General features: G+C 41.2%; 1 protein-coding gene across 3 annotated transcripts in view; it reads right to left on the reverse strand.

Annotated features, from left to right (window-relative positions):
* cep57l1 (centrosomal protein 57, like 1) overlaps positions 1–11,606 on the reverse strand; it is a 50,603-nt gene extending 38,997 nt beyond the window's left edge. For 2 of the 3 annotated variants that reach the window (XM_063040789.1, XM_063040788.1), the window contains exons 1-3: positions 11,485–11,606; positions 7,097–7,268; positions 4,433–4,600 (exon numbers count right to left, since the gene is read on the reverse strand). In XM_063040789.1, coding sequence (XP_062896859.1) covers positions 4,433–4,600; positions 7,097–7,265 — 337 coding nt within the window. In that variant the 5' untranslated portion in view covers positions 7,266–7,268; positions 11,485–11,606. The remainder of the gene's footprint in view (positions 1–4,432; positions 4,601–7,096; positions 7,269–11,484) is intronic. The other variant, XM_063040790.1, reaches the window with a different exon arrangement.
* Positions 11,607–17,320: the final 5,714 nt, after the last annotated feature.

Consider the following 17,320-nt stretch of genomic DNA (forward strand, 5'->3'; position numbering starts at 1 on the left):
ATTGTGGGGAACAAGGAAATGGCAGATGAGTTGAACAGGCACTTTGGATCTGTCTTCACTAGGGAAGACACAAACAATCTTCCAGATGTAATAGTGGCTGAAGGATCTAAGGTAACGGAGGAACTGAAGGAGATTCACATCAGACAGAAAATGGTGTTGGAGAGACTGATGGGACTGAAGGCTGATAAATCCCCAGGGCCTGATGGTTGCACCCCAGGGTACTTAAGGAGGTGGCTCTAGAAATCGTGGATGCATTGGTAATTATTTTTCAATGTTCTATAGATTCAGGATCAGTTCCGGAGGACTGGAGGGTAGCTAATGTTATCCCACTTTTTAAGAAAGGAGGGAGAGAGAAAACAGGAAACTATAGACCAGTTAGCCTGACATCAGTAGTGGGGAAGATGCTGGAGTCAATTATAAAGGATGAAATAGCGGCACATTTGGATAGCAGTAACAGGATCGGTCCGAGTCAGCATGGATTTACGAAGGGGAAATCATGCTTGACTAATCTTCTGGAATTTTTTGAGGATGTAACTGTAAAAATGGACAAGGGAGAGCCAGTGGATGTAGTGTACCTGGACTTTCAGAAAGCCTTTGATAATGTCCCACATAGGAGATTAGTGGGCAAAATTAGAGCACATGGTATTGGGGGTAGGGTACTGTACTGACATGGATCGTAAATTGGTTGGCAGACAGGAAACAAAGAGTAGGGATTAACAGGTCCCTTTCAGAATGGCAGGCGGTGACTAATGGGGTACCGCAAGGCTCGGTGCTGGGACCGCAGCTATTTACAATATACATTGTAACGATTTAGATGAAGGGATTAAAAGTAACATTAGCAAATTTGCAGATGACACAAAGCTGGGTGGCAGTGTGAAATGTGCGGAGGATGTTGAGATAATGCAGGATGACTTGGACAGGTTGGGTGAGTGGACAGATGCATGGCAGATGCATTTAATGTGGATAAATGTGAGGTTATCCACAGGAAGGCAGATTACTACTTGAATGGTGTCAAGTTAGGAAAAGGGGAAGTACAATGAGATCTTGGTGTCCTTGTTCATCAGTCACTGAAAGTAAGCATGCAGGTACAGCAAGCAGTGAAGAAAGCTAATGACATGTTGGCCTTCATAACAAGGGAAGTTGAGCATAGGAGCAAAGAGGTCCTTCTGCAGTTGTACAGGGCCCTGGTGAGACCATACCCGGAGTATTGTGTACAGTTTTGGTCTCCAAATTTGAGGAAGAACATTCTTGCTATTGAGGGAGTGCAGCGGAAGTTCACGAGGTTAATTCCCGGGATGGCAGGACTGTCATATGTTGAAAGATTGGAGCGACTGGGCTTGTATACACTGGAATTTAGAAGGATGAGAGGGGATCTGATTGAAACATAAGATTATTAAGGGATTGGACATGCTAGAGGCAGGAAACATGTTCCCGATATTGGGGGAGTCCAGAACCAGAGGCCACAATTTGAGAATAAGGGGTAGGTCATTTAGAACGGAGTTGAGGAAAACCTTTTTCACCCACAGAGTTGTGGATCTGTGGAATGCTCTGCCTCAGAAGGCAGTGGAGGCCAATCCTCTGGATACTTTCAAGAAAGAGTTAGATAGAGCTCTTAATGATAGCGGAGTCAAGGGATGGGGGAGAAGGCAGGAACGGGGTACTGATTGTGGATATCAGCCATGATCACAGTGAATGGCGGTGCTGGCTCGAAGGGCCGAATGGCCTACTCCTGCACCTATTGTCTATTTTGTATAAAGAATAAAAAATAAAAAATATTCTACCAATGCTGAACAGCTGAAATAAAAAGCTGAAATTTGCACTCTAACCAACCAACCAATCTGAAATTGCAGCGCTCCATTCACTAAGAACCAACCCAGATGTCATCATCAGAACTGCAGCAAGAATGATTCTGTTGTAATCTCACAAACTGACTTCTATCTCACAGGTTAGATGTAATCTCTCAGATACCTTTTCATACCATCCTTTGAATGACCTAATTCTGCTTCTGTCTTATGGTCTTATTAGCCAGGGCATGAAAGGTTATGGGGAGAAGGCAGGAGAACGGGGTTGAGAGGGATATGGATCTGCCATGATGAAGTGGCAGAGCAGACTCTATGGGCCAAGTGGCCTAATTCTGGTTCTATAGTTTATGGTTTTATGACAATCCCATCACTGAGCTACAGACTATTCTATTCTCCCATTTCCTCTGTCTCAGTCATATCTTGTCCAACCATGAGATTTCCAATATAGGTGGTTCTATAATGTCTTTCTCCCTCCTTAACTTTGGCTTTTCATCCATCATTGTTAACAAAGCCCTTGATTGCATTTAATCCATTACTGCATCTCTGCTCTTATTCCATATCCTTTGGGACAGATCAAAGACCCCTTACTGCACAGGCTTCAACATTCAACAGATCATTCTCTGGAATTTCTGTCACCTTCAAAAACATCTCCTCTTTTCCTTCCCTCTCAGTATTTCACTGTTCATTTCATAATCCGTGGTCCACTCTTCCATTCCCACCAACTGTTCTTTCTTACAACATTTTTCTTTGCAAATGCAGGCAATGTAACACATCTCCTTTCATATCTTCTCTACCTACCATTCAGGAACCAAAATTATTGCACTAGGTGAAGCAATTCACTTGGACTACTTCCAATCTAGTGTGCCGCAACTACTACTTATAATGTGAATTAGAAATAGATCAGGTGACTAACTTGTGGAGTACCTGCATTCAGTCGATTGGTGGGGGAGGGGGCTTGCTTCCCATTTTAATTCTCCATCCCAGTCTGATCCATTGGTCTGTTGCCTCCTGTACTGTTACAATAAATCCCAATACAAGCTTGAAGAATAGCCTCCGATCTTCCATCTGGGAATGCTACAAAATTTACTGGAGCTGATATTGAATTTGAATTTGACAACTTCAGGTAGCTGATATTTCTCTGCCCGTATCAGTCATCTATTGTGAAACTGGCTCAACTTTACCCCCACTCACCACCCCCCCCCCCAACATCTGCTTTTGCTTTTCTGGCAGTGGAGAACTCGACTTGACTTGCTATTCATGCCTTCCTGCACTGCATTTTACAACTTCTATATTTTTTGCAACACACACAGAAGTTGCTAGTGAATGCAGCAGGCCAGGCAGCATCTATAGAAAGAGGTACAGTGGATTTCCTCGTGCTTGCGGTTCTATATTTTTTGTCTAGGTTCTTTTATCTATGTTATCACTCTCTAACTGCTCCTATTCACCCATTAACCTATTTACACCTGATCTCCATTGTAACCCTCCTTTTACCACAGCAGAGATATCACCTCCCCCACCCTCCTTGCAATTTAAGCTTCTTCCCTTCCCACCTCTCATGAAGGTTTTTCTCTTCTTACAGATGCAGACTAATCTGCCAAGTACCTCCAGCGTTTACAGTTTTCTTTAATATTCAAATTCAGTACCCTGTTTAAACTTTCACTGCATATCTCTTTACCCTTAAAAATAACATGCAACTTCTTCGCAAACACGAGAAAATCTGCAGATGCTGGAAATTCAAGCAACATACACAAAATGCTGGTGGAACGTAGCAGGCCAGGCAGCATCTATAGGAAGTAGTACAGTCGATGTTTCCGGCCGAGACCCCTCGATGAAGTGTACGATGCAACTTCTTCAATGATTTTTCTTCAACTGCTTTCGGTGGTTGAGAATCTCACAGGCTCACTAATCTCTGGGAAAAAAACACTTCTCCTCATCTCAAGTTAAATGGCTTAGCACTTATCCTTAGTCTGTGGCCACTGGTCCTGGACTTCCAGGGATGGCCATCAGAAACATCCTTCCTGCACTCCATTTGTCGAGATCTGTTAGAAAGTTATAGGATTGTACGAGATTGCCTCCAATTCTTCTAAATTCTTGTGAATGCAAATCTAATTGATCCAATCTCTATTCAGAGTTTAATCAGGAATTGATCCGGTGAAACTTTGCTAAACTCATCTCATAGCAAGAACATCCTTGTTCAATTAGGGAGCCAAAACAGCACACTACGCTCAAAGTCCAGTCTAACAAAGATCCTACACAATTGCAGCAAGGCATCCCTGCTCCTGTAAAATCCCTTTACTATGAACCTGAATATGTCTCTTGCCTATATAATCACCTACTGCATCTGCTTACTCACCTACACCCAGATTTTTGCTGCACCTTCCCCTTTTTCAATCTAATCTATATAGTTATCCATATTTTACTGCCTCAGCTAGTACTTGCCCTCAACCTGTTCAAATCAATCAGGGTGTTCTCTGCATCCTCCTCATGGCTCACCCTCTTACCCAGCTTTCCATCATCAACAAACTTGGATATATTAGTTAATTCCTCATTAGCATTGCCTCATGACTAAAGCAAGTGAAGAAAAAACTTATTCCAAAACGTTTGCACAAAGCAAGACTAATCACATTCACCATTAGGTTCTCCAGTCTTCTTGTTGGCATCCTTTTTTTCTTGCTCCAAGGTATTTTTATACCGAACAGCTTCAAATCGCAGACTTTGCATTTTTTGCTCAGCTTCTGCCCGCTCCATCTCTAAAGAACGAATCTTTTTCTGAAGATTTTTCAAAGTAGAAATGATAGCTAGGCAAAAGCAAAGATATGTATTTAAATTGCAAGAACCACAGCTTCCAAAGTAATAATATGCATCTTTCATCCCTTTCATGTAGGTTTGAATCTAGGTTAAGGAGTAATAAGTTTATGTCTCAACTAAGTTGCATTATAGAAACGAAAATTTACAAAGGAGGTATTAGATTCATTATGCCCATGGTAGTCAAAAAATATTCCCAGCTTTTAGCCCATACCTCAGCATAATGAGCTTTTCATCCAGGCTCAAAGCAACTGTGGCTAGAATTTCTGGCTCCAAACTGTGTACTCAAACTCACTCAGGGAAATCAATCTTTTCTCATTTTCATAACAACTCTTCACCAATTAAATTTGCACTCCCTGAGCTACAGGACTCCAAAACAAATAGTTCTTTCTTTTAAAAACTAATTTACCTTGCCTTGGCCCCTCAGTTTTATATACTTCCATTGAAGTACAATTAACTTACTAAAGCTGGAAGATGTACTCCAAACCAACACCATTCTGACTTGGCAATATATTGCTATCCCTTCAGCATCTCTGGGTCAAGACCCCAGACCTCTCTCCCCAACAACATTGTCACTATCAAGGATTGCAGCTGTTCAAGAGGATAGGTCACCATCAACTTCAAGGGCAATTAGGAAATGTTGGCTCAACCTGCAAAAACCCACATCCCTTGAACGAATATATGAAAAAAATTTTCTCTCAATCTAAATTCAAACCATGTGAAACAACCCAGCTCTAGTCAGCATCTCCCAACTATAATACTCCAACTCTGCCAACATTATCTCTTGCAACATTGAAGACAACCATGCAGCCCATTATTTTCATTGCCACCCTCAGGATGATTGGAATCTGGAACAGCGAAAGAGGGGTGTGATGGTGGCAAGTACTCTCACAATATTTAAGTATTTGGATAACCACTTCAAAGACATTTAAGACCTACAGGCCATCTTCTGGGAGGTATGAATAGTATATACTGTATTATGTTTAATGATTGGCACAAGTACAGTGGGTCTAAGGCTTGTTTCCATTCTGTATAGCTCTAGGCCAACATGTTCAAATCAATCCAGGCATTCTTTGCATCCTCAAGGCTCACCCTCTTACTCTATCGGACAACACAGAGCTTTTCCATTAGCCACTTTTTTTTTCCTTACTTGTAATTTTTTTCTAAACCTCTCCAAAGCCATCACAACTTTCTTTTACTTAGTGTAGTGACCATAACTGTAGGTGTAACACCAGCTGTATTTAATATACTTCAAGTAGGTACCACTTGCTTTTGTATGCCTCAGTCACTTGACTAAATTATCTACCATTAGGAATTTGTTGAGGTGTACTACACAATCCTCTATGTTTCTTGGTCTTCTAGCATTTATCCTGAATTCCCCTGACTGATTTCCTCTTCCTAAGAATAATGCCTCACAACCCTCTGAACAGCATTCTATGTGTCACTCTTGAATAGAGATATCTCCTGTAGCCTCAAACTGCTTTCCTCACAATCAACCAAAATACACATTTTGGACAACTTGGATTATTGAAGCCCCATATTACAGTCCAAGTAGTTTACACTGTCGAGTCTACAGAACTCTACTGGATGCAGCTCTTCTGCCACCAGTATTTCTACGGAGGGTTAATCACTGTTGTCTGTCACTGGATTGAATGTTAATCCACTTCACTGATTTCCTTCAGAGCAATGGAATTTTAACTTCATGAAGCATCTCCCAAGTTGGATTTGATAAACAGCTTGCTGAAATCCATGTATCAAACTATTGTTTCACTCTTTGTGTACCAACATTAATTTAGCAGAATAATCTTCCACTGTTGTAGCAGAACAGAAAGATCTAATGTCCAATTATTAAAAGAGAACAGTGAAAAACTCAAGAAGCATTTGTCAGGGATCCTTGTGCTAGGCTGGTTCAGAAGAATCAAGCCACATGGGATCCTCAGTGAGTGGATACATTGAATGCAAAATTAACCTGGCCATAAAAGACATGTTAGTGGTAAAGGCGTGTTTTAACTGACAGTTCTATGATCAGTTGTGTAATGCAAGGGTAATATTAAATGACACGCTCCAATAGCAAAGTTCTAAAGTTAAAGAAAGTACATTCGATCCTTCATTGAGAATCTAATGACGAACAATCTTGTAACGACAAAATTAATAAAACTAAATTAGTGATAATGAAATAAAGTCAAAGTGTATTCAAACATACTTAAATTTTAGCAGATTTAAACGTACCAAGCCAAGCATTCTACAAAAAAATATCATTCCCCCGAGTCATTCCCCCCCACCAGACTAAAACTGAACTAAAGACCAAGCATGAATATGTATCTGTACTCTACACTTCTACCATGCCCCATCCCACGTGACAAATTACCCATAACAAACACGCAACACAAAATGCAGCAGACAGAAAATAGATACATGGCTCCTGTGTTGTCCTTGAATGTTGCCTAATATTGAATAAGTTATCATTTCTCCTCTATTTACAAATGTACCTTTACTGTTGGCAGCTGTGTTCTCAGCTTTATTATGGTTCTTTGATCCAACAAGTGGATTATGTGATTCTGGCTTTTGTTTAACATTAATAGAACTTGGTAAACCATTCTTCAGGCTTGAGGGTTCACAGAAACTGTCATGACAGCCGCGTTTTAATGGCAATTCCATGACCTACAGAGATTAAAAAAAAGTTCAAGGTGAATCAGTAACTAAATAATGATGTTTCCCACCATTTTTAAAGATGTATTTATGTGGTACCCTGGGAATACAGGTTCAAAAGTTCTCAAAAGGCAGCACCACTGATAGATAGGCTGGTGAAGAAGGAACAAGGGATGCTTGCCATCACTAGCCAGAGCTGAGATTACAAGAGCAGGGAGTTTGTGACACAACTGAATAGAACATTCGTTCAGCCATCATTGGAACACGATATAGCAAGGTAGTGATTGCGCTGGAGATTTGCTAGGAGGCTGACTGGATGGAATGATTTAGTTGTTAAGAGAGACTGGATTGGTTTTCCTAAGAACAGAAGAAATATACTGGAGACGCGTGCTGGTGGAGGTGTACAAAATTATGAGAGACACAAATAATGCAGATAGCAAGGAAATTTTCTCCCCATGGTAGGGGTGTTTAAGACCATAAAGATTTAAGGTGCTTCAAGAAATTCAAGAAGCTTTCAGAGAACACAGGGTGGAGGAGAAACTTTCTCACCTGGTCAATGGCTAGAATCTAGAACGCACTATCCAAGGAGATGCTGAAAGCAGAGACTTTCACAAAATCTAATCAGCATCTGAAGGGGCATTTGAATAACCAAGGCATAGTAGGCCATGCAGCAGTGCTGGTAAATGGGATTAATACAGGGAGGCTCTTGATGGTCTGATGGCCCTGTTTGTGTGCAAAACATTCCATGTGACGTGGGATTCCTCCAGGTCCTCCAATTTCTTTCCATATGCCAAGAATGTGTGTATGGAGAGGTTTAACTGGTCAGTGTAAATTAGCCACTATAAATTATCTGCTTAGGTGGGAAGATGGTGAACACACAAAAGAAGACATGTTACAGGGACGTAAGATTGCTCAGAGTCAGCATAGACCAAACAGGCCAAATGCCTCTTTCCACCTCATAAGGAAATTCAAGGCATGGGATTGAACTAATTAAAATATTAAGACAACTATATAGATATTCAAATATAACTATCAGAAGAGATTTGAAGAACAAACCCATGTAAACTTCTTGGGACATATTGAATCCACAGGATAAGTCTTGGTGAGCTTACTTGAAGCTTGAGTGCCATTCAGTGCACTGAGTCAATGACAGCTCTCAAAGGAACAATACAACTGGCCCCATTCTTTCCCTTTATTTTGCAAAACCTCTGCAATCTATTCTCTTGCATATTCTCACCAACTCCCCTCTTTCATTCTTTTGACCATTAACCTACCCTTTGTGACCAATTAACCTTTTGGCACATTTTTGAGATGCAAGAGGAAACCAGAACATCTGAACAAGGTTGGGCAGTGACATCAAACACATTGTGATTTGCAAGAGCTGCTGAAAAAATAGGAGGTAGAAAAAAAGGGAATTAATGGGGGTGTGTGGTTGGTGAAAACAAGTTCATAGGCAAGGATCTGTGGAATTCATTGCCACAGGTGACTGTGGAGGCCAAGTCATTGGGTATATTTAAAGAGGAAATTGATTGGCTCTTGATTAGTCATGGTGTCAAAGGTTATGGGGAGAAGGGAGGAGAACATAATTGAGAGGGGTAATAACTCAGCCATGACAGAATGGCAGAGCAAACTCACTGACCAAAAGGCCTAATTCTGCTCCTATGTCTTGTGGTCTAATGAACGAATTGAGAAAGATTAGGATGTCAAAGAAGGCAATGTAGTATCCTCGTTTATAAACCAACTTGTGTTTCTAACCTTGTATTACGGAAAATGGCATAACTATGATAACAGAATACTTAGAAAATACTGGAACTTCCTAGGTTACTGATGACCTGATTTACAGAAATCTGACTTTATGCAAAATACCCAACCATTTTTGAATTATTTTTCTATTTTCTAAGAAATATGTTTCATGGTATTCATTAGTACTTGATACAGTATGTATAATGGACTCTGGTTAATTGGGACACACTTTTGGCCCAATTATCTGAAATTTCATGGAAATTGTTAGAAAGTTATAAAAAAGATAAACTACCATTTAATTGAGTACCAAATTATGTATTAGCGACTGTTGTGCATGAAAATCCCAGGAGATCGACAGTTTCTGAGATATTCAAACAACCTTGACTAGCCCCAGCAATCATTCGATAAAGTCACTTAGATTGTATTTCTTTCCCATTTGGATGTTTGGTCAGAAAAGCAACTAAACCTCTTGACCATGTCTGCATGCTTTTATGCATTGAGTTGCTGCCATTTGATAGGCTAATTAGATATTTGCATTAATAAGATGTATACCTGTGGTATCCAATAAAGTGGCATGGGCAGGTGGGGCTCATTAGCCTTGGACAGCAGCCCACCGAGGAGAAGGAAAACTCTGATTTTAAACCTCCGCAGCCTTGTGGCCATACCCACCCACGGGAAAGCCTTCAGGAGTAAACCCTGAGGAAGAAATCCAGAGCCAGGGTCCCTAAGGCAGTTTGATGTTGTTTACAACTTCACTCTGGCAACTTCTGTGACGACACTGGTGCCAAGCTATATCAGCGTTTGCCCTTCCCTTGGACTACATCAGTGATGTGGAGAGGGGGAACCTGCTTCATGGGTAACAGCTGGTTCTACAAATCTTCCCGTCCAGTCTTGCGCCCTGGAGAGTACAGAGTCTACCAGAGGTGCAAACCCATGATCTCCTGCGATCAACAGCTGCCTACTGCTAGTAAAGTGGCCACTGAGTGTAGTTTAAAGCTCCAAGTACTTTCTACTGAGAAAGTACATACTGAGTACTACTGAGTTCAAATTAACTCTGTGCTAATGTGCTTGAGGTTCAAGCAATAATGCAAATATTTCACTTTTATGGTTCTGCATTTAAAAAAAATCCCTAACTACTGAAGTTCCCAATTATTGTCTTCCATTGTGCTACCTCAACGTAATAAATAATCTGTATAGATGGCTGGGGGCCGTGGTCGAGTGGTCGATGACTCGGGCTGGCTCCCCCACTGGACTTAGTCTGGTGAGAAGGGTGTGAGGACACCCAGCAGGACTAATAAAAACAAGACCTGACAAAGGGCGGATGAGCTCCTTGTGAGCCAATGGCCATCTTCCATGTAAGAGATTAAAGCCTCACCATGTATCTACGAATCGTTATGCTATGCACCTAGTTAGAAGAGACATGATGAACTTGGGCACTGCACCGTGTGCCGGGACCTGCCAAAGGCCTCCGCCTAAGGAAGGGCTGAGCTCGAAGAAGTGGCCGCGGCTGGAGGCCGACATGGTTTCGGGCTCGAGTTCAGTGAGGCAGCGGCGGGCCGGTGGTGCCAAGGCAGCCAGCGAGAATGCACTGGAGGAGAGGCTGTACTCGGTGCTGTCACAAGATCAAAGAAGATGGAGGTGCATAGCCGCCAACCCCGGATTTGGGACGGCACCCACTGACTGACTGATAGATGGGATGTACCTCAGTACTTGCAGTGATAATAAACCAATTTTCCAATTACAGGAGACATAAAGAGGGACAGAGTGAATGGCCTATGAACTGTGACGGACAGATGTTGGGCAGGTGGAGCAAACTCAGGTTGACTTACCCCCAACAGCAAACTCATTGGGACAGACTCATCTGCAACAGGCAGACACATAACTTTAGTCAAGATGATTATATTTTTACAAAGCTGCAGCTGACAAAGTCCAACTGAGAGAAGCATGGTGTATAAAACACAGTACAGGCCCAATTGGACAGGTTCATGGATAGAAAGGCTTAAGGAGGTTTGTACCAAGTGTAGATGAATGGAACTAGCTCAGGTGAGCATGGATGAGTTGGGTCAAAGAGCCTACACCTGAGCTATACTGTATCACTCTATGACTTTACTGCTTCTTAGTTCTTAGGGTGTTTAGCTAATTAACAACTGGAGTGGAAGTCATCCTGGACCAGAAGCAGAATCAGAATTCTGATTGTTCTGCACTAACAAAGCCCGGGTGATTATTATATTTGTATAGAATGCAACTTTTTTTTTCAAAGGCATCACAACTAGCGATAAATTTTGGAACAGTACTTCGAGAATCGGAACTAGGATTAAATAATCTGGGGTTCAATAGACCGTTCAACTCATGCCTCACCCACAATCTGACAATATCTGCGAATTAGAGAATTAGGCCAATGAAATTCCAAACGGCTGTTAAAATTATCTCAATCAGCAGAAGCAATTAAATTCAACCGTTTTTTTAATCAAAAAAATATACACACCTCTTACTGGTTCTGCTTTTGTTAATAAAAACGAATGTGACACCAGGAGAAAAGAAGATAATGAAATGGATTTTAAAAATCCAGGACAAACCGAGCTACTTCCCCCCGTATTTGGTTTCCACGGACGCAGTGAAGACGCCTCTGTCGTGGATTCAAATATTCCTCGAGCTGCCGTGGCTCCTCCCCGCGTTGGCAGAGACGCAAGGGCGCGGCGCCAGGAGCATCCAGGCCTTGATGAAGGCCCGGCCCATGAGCTAATGTAGGTGACCGAAACTTTGACATGTATTATCAGAACTCGGTATTTCTACCACGGAGAGCGGGGTATTGAGAGAAAGGGGCAAAAAAAAAACAACAACAGTATAAACCCTTTTACAAGCCAAACTCTCCCCGCTCCTTTCTGTCGCTTAGCAACCGCTTTCCCTTCCTCCCTCAAACCGGCAAAAAAGCTATCCGATAAGGAATCGTGGGAAAAGCTCCTACGATTTAATTCTTATTATAAAGTTTAATGGCGGTTAGCAAACCAACATGAGGTGCATTGCCGCCACCTGTGAGGTGAAGTTTGGAGAAGAGACAGGAAATATATTCACTTTAATTCCACTCCCCCCCCAAAAAAAACTTTAAACAATATCAAAAGTCTTATAAACATCACAACGACAGTGATAGCCGAACAAATTAACCATATTAAACTATGTTCCACAGAACTTAATTTAGCAATTAAACGTTTCCTTTACACCTCAAAGGATCTACATTCAAACAATATATGCTGCGGCATTTCTTGATAAGCGTAATTGGATATTTCAAGTACTAGATTCCTGCTCACACAGCGCCACTGTTTGACAGGATTACACTTCCATAAGAGCTACCGCCTGCTACAAAAACTACTGGATGGGTAAATAGATGGGCCTTTAAGCTTTCAGTAGCTAAACACACAAGTTATATGTTTCACAATGAGGATCAGTTGACCTGAATTTGAAATTATATAGTCAAACTCTTGAAGAAGTCTCAGTGGTAAGATTTCTTGGCGTGTGACTGGATAATAAGCTGACATGGAAGCATCATATCAGTAAGATAATTGACAAATCTGAAGGGGCATTAAATATTCTTGGGATGTTACACGAAAATCTCTGTTGACCATTTATATTTGTTTAATTAGATCTGTACTTGATTATAGCTGTGGACATAAGCTGGAGTCTGATCAGCCCCTGCTGGGTCACCTGGAGGAGGTTGTATGATGTTGAAAGACCCGAAACACCCGATGATTCCAGGAACATCACTGAAGATGTGTCGAGAAGCATCAGTAGATGTATGTACACAGGTATGGCTTATGAGTCAGCTTCATTTACGAGCACAGGCTTTAAGACTGTGTTCTGGTGTGATAAGGTTGTCCCCTGTTTCAGCTCAACTGGTTGAAATGGGACAATTGCCCTTGCAGTTGTAGAGGCTGAAGCTGTTAACATACTAGATTAATTTGAGGGGGCGGGGGAATAATCACCCTCTAAGACTGTTGGAAACATCACAAGAGGAGTGTTTTTAGTTTTGGGTAGCTGGAATCCTGTCACGAGAGGAATATGCTGGATTACACAATCTGTCCCACTGTTTTTTTTCCCCAAAGGCTTTAGTTGATTTTGGGTTGCATAATTTAATGACGTCCAAGGATTCTGATATGCCCAAGGATTCTGATATGCCCAAGAGTCTGTTGGTTCATCAATATGTTAAGGAAAATTGTTGTGATATGTTAAAAACAAGAGAATTTCTGCAGATGCTGGAAATCCAAGCCACACACACAAAATGCTGGATGAACTCAGCAGGCCAGGCAGCATCTATGGAAAAGAGTATGCCAGAATTACAGGTAACAATAAAGAAACTTCTTACTAGCCATTTATCAGTATATACTGCAGAACTGGTTGCCATCATTTTGGGCTTACAGTGGGTGGAGGAAATCTGTCCTTGCAAAGTTATAATTTGTTCAGATTTTTTTTGATTTTGACTAGTCTTAAAGCAGGTCATTCTAGCAGTAGGTCAGATTTACTGCTGGAAGATCTTCAAACATTATTTCATATTCAAAGTATTGGTCTTTATGTCTGCTTCTTATGGGTCCCTGCACATAGAGGTATTGAGGGGCAACACACGCAAAATGCTGGAAGAACTCAGCAGGCCAGGCAGCATCTAGGAAAAGATTACAGTCGACGTTTCAGGCCCAAACCTATCGGCTGGACTCCCTCGAGTGCACTACTAGCTTTGTCATCATTATGAAACAGTTGAAGACAGTCTTTTACAATGTGAGGCATATAGGGTTGAAAGAAGGCAAATGCAGCCTGCACTACTAGTTTTGGGGGTTGACAGTTTTCATTTAAAAACTTTACTAAATTATGGAAGTGATTTTAATTTAATTCACAATATTGTCTTTTGTTATTTACGATCTGTAGGGCTCTTTAGGGTAATTTAGTTTTCATTTGATAAGGAACAAGTAGCGGTTTTATTTCCCAACACTCCAGTCCAGTTGGTGGCAGTAATGCACCTTTAAATTGAACTGCCAACCGTCAAAAGAAGAGGAAGAAAAACTACTGGGATAACTGGGGGGACAGGAGACTGCAGATGCTGCAATCTGCAGCATCACAGAGTGCTGGAGGAACCCATAGTCCAATTCCTTCCACTGATGCTGCCTGAGCGGCAGAGTTCCTCCTGTTGAGATCCAGCGTGTTGTCGGAATAACCCAGCAGGTTGAGCCACATCTATGGAGGCAAAAAGAATGATTGATGTTTTGGGATGAGATTCTGCATCAGGACTTTTAAACTAGAGTTACTAGAATCTGCTCTCCTTCACGTCTCAAATTCCCTCCTGCTACTTGATCTAAAAACAACTTGCTGCTTTTGTGATTTTTTTAAACAGGTGAAGTGATTAATAAAGTATTTAATATAGACCTAGAAAAGTACAGCAGGGAAACAGTTTGGCCCATCTAATCCATGCCGAAACCATTTAAACTGCCTACTCCCATCTTCATGTACCAGGACCATAGCCTTTCATACCCCTACTATCTATAAATATCATTAAAATAGTGCTTAATTTTAAGATATTACATAAAAATATTGTGTGTATAGTTTAGGTATAAATTTGCAACAATTAATTTTAACATAAGTAGGAGCAGGAAATGAAAATCAGAACTGCAGAAGCTGGAAATCTGAAATAAAATTGGAAATAGCAGAAATGGTTTGTTTGATTATTCTGTGAAAAATTAAATCTTCAGTGACAAAGCTGCAAAGTTTTGGTGAGCAGCAAATGGCGACACTGGAGAAATTGTGTATTTGGAGTAGAACAATGTGTGGATTCAAAAAGTTACAATAATGTTCTTGGAACAGATGTTTACAGAAGCACTGCAGTTAAGAAACAAATAAAACTTCTCATTAGAGCCAAGTGTTGCTATCACCTGAATTTATTCACCCTGAAAATAGTCCAGAGTTCCTATAATATATAAATCAACTAATGAGATTATGGAAGATTATGATGCTTTTCAACTTCAGCAAACTATCCAAAAATCCTCACCTTTTTACATTATATTTTTTGTAAATATAATATTGTTTTTTCATCATTTATAATCCATGCCTCGTGTTGGTCTGAAGATTTTTTTTCTACACATCAGAATCGGAATCAGAATGAGGTTTATTATCACTGGCATATGTTGTGAAATTTGCTAACTTAGTGACAGCAGTACAATGCAATACATGATAACATAGAAAAATAAATAAATACATTACGGTAAGTATATATGTGTATATTAGCTAGTTAAATTAAAATAGTGCTGGAACAGAAATAATAAAAAGTGAGGTTCAGTGGGTTCAATGCCCATTTAGGAATCGGATGGTGGGGGGTGAAGCTGTTCCTGAATCGCAGAGTGTGTGCCTTCAGCCTCCTGTACCTCCTATCTGATGGTAACAATGAGAAGAGGATGTGCACTGGGTGGTGGGAGCCCTTAATAATCGAAGTCGCCTTTCTGAGGCACCGCTCTTTGAAGACATCTTGGATACCATGGAGGCTAGTACCCATGATGGAGCTGACTAGATAGATAGATACTTTATTGACCCCAAAGGAAATTACAGTGTCACAGTAGCATTACAAATGCACAGATATACAAATGTACAAATATTAGAAGAATTAAAAATAAATAAGTTACCTCAAGCAGTCTAACAGAAGGGGGTCATCACTTTCCCGGCTATAGGTTGATCCATTTTGGAGGCTAATAGCAGAGGGTAAGAATGACCTCATATAGCCCCCTCTGGAGCTGCACAGTTGCCTTGAGCTAATACTAAAAGTGCGCCTCTGTTCAGCCAAGGTCGCGTGCAGAGGGTGAGAAACATTGTCCAGAATTGCCAGGATGTTGCGTACAGTCATTTGCTCTACCACAGCCTCCAACATGTCCAACTTGACTCCTATAACAAAGCCAGCCTTTCTAACCAGTTTATTGAGCCTGTTGGCATCACACTTGTTGATGCCTTAGCTCCAGCACACCACTGCATAGAAGATTGCATTGGTGACTACAGACTGGTAGAACATGTGAAGGAGAGGCCTGCATACTCCATAGGACCTCAGTCTTCTCAGGAAGTAAACTCTGGCCCTTCTTGTACACAGTCTTTGTTTTGGTACTCCATGCAAACCTGGCATCCAGGTGCACCCCCAGGTATGTGTAGGTCCTCACCACATCCACATCCTCACCATCAGTAGTAACAGGGAGCAGTGCAGGCTTAGTCTTCCTAAAGTCAATCAACAGCTCCTTTGTTTTGCTGATGTTGAATTGCAGATGATCCAGCTTGCACCATTTGACAAAGTCCTCTGCTGGGGCCCTGTATTCATCCTCCCATCCTCCCTTTATACACCCAACTATTTGGTGATTCATCAGAGAATTTCTGCAGCTGACACAACTCAGTGTTGTATCTAAATTCCCAAGTTATACAGGGTAAACAGGAAGGGAACCAACACATTTCCCTGTGGGCCCCAGTGCCACTTATAGCCATGTCAGACATGGAGCTCTGAAGCCACTCAAACTGTGGTCTGCCATTTAGGTAGTCCATTATCCAGGACACAATGGAAGTGCCAACCTGCCTTGAATGGAGCTTTTCCCCCAGCAATGAGGACTGTATGGTACTGAAGGCACTTGAGAAATCAGTAAGCATGATCCTCAGTGCTGCCCTGCTTACTTTACAACTTCCTGAAGCTTCTTTCGACTCTGTTCAGCCTGTCAGAATGCTCTCCACGGTACATTTGTAGAAGTTTGAGTGAATTTATCTTCTCTGTATTACTTAATATCTGATTTGAAGTCATAAAACATTCTGTTTGCATATTTCATAATGTTGGTTAACACAGTATAAATCAGACAGAACAGCAGAGCAGGTGTGGCTCACATAAATTGGAACAGATTGAGTGACTTGAGCACATTTATGGATAGGAGGTAGATGGCTGTACTGAACTGCTTTTGGTCAAGCTTCAAGCCTGAAGAACAGCAAAGATATCTCAGACAAAAATAGGAGGGCAAGGAGTGTTCATAGTGGAAAGTCCAAGAAAAACAGACAGATATACCATTATACTTTAAAGATTGTTGTAAACATGGAATGATTGAGATGGTGTGAACTGCAGAAAGGAAGAATTAGGAAAATAAGTTTTGAAACCCAAATTAAACATCTTTGGATATGGGAAGTTATGAGTAATTATTGGAAGTGCATGGAAAAATTAGGGTGTTTTTGGAAACAAGGTGGGAGAGGAAAGAGTCAAGTTCAGAAATGCTATTAGTATTGGTACCGGCTTATTATTGCCATAGGTACCAAGTTACAGTGAAAGGCATGACTTG

Source organism: Mobula hypostoma, chromosome 2 (assembly GCF_963921235.1).
Source record: "Mobula hypostoma chromosome 2, sMobHyp1.1, whole genome shotgun sequence".
NCBI lineage: Eukaryota > Metazoa > Chordata > Chondrichthyes > Myliobatiformes > Myliobatidae > Mobula > Mobula hypostoma.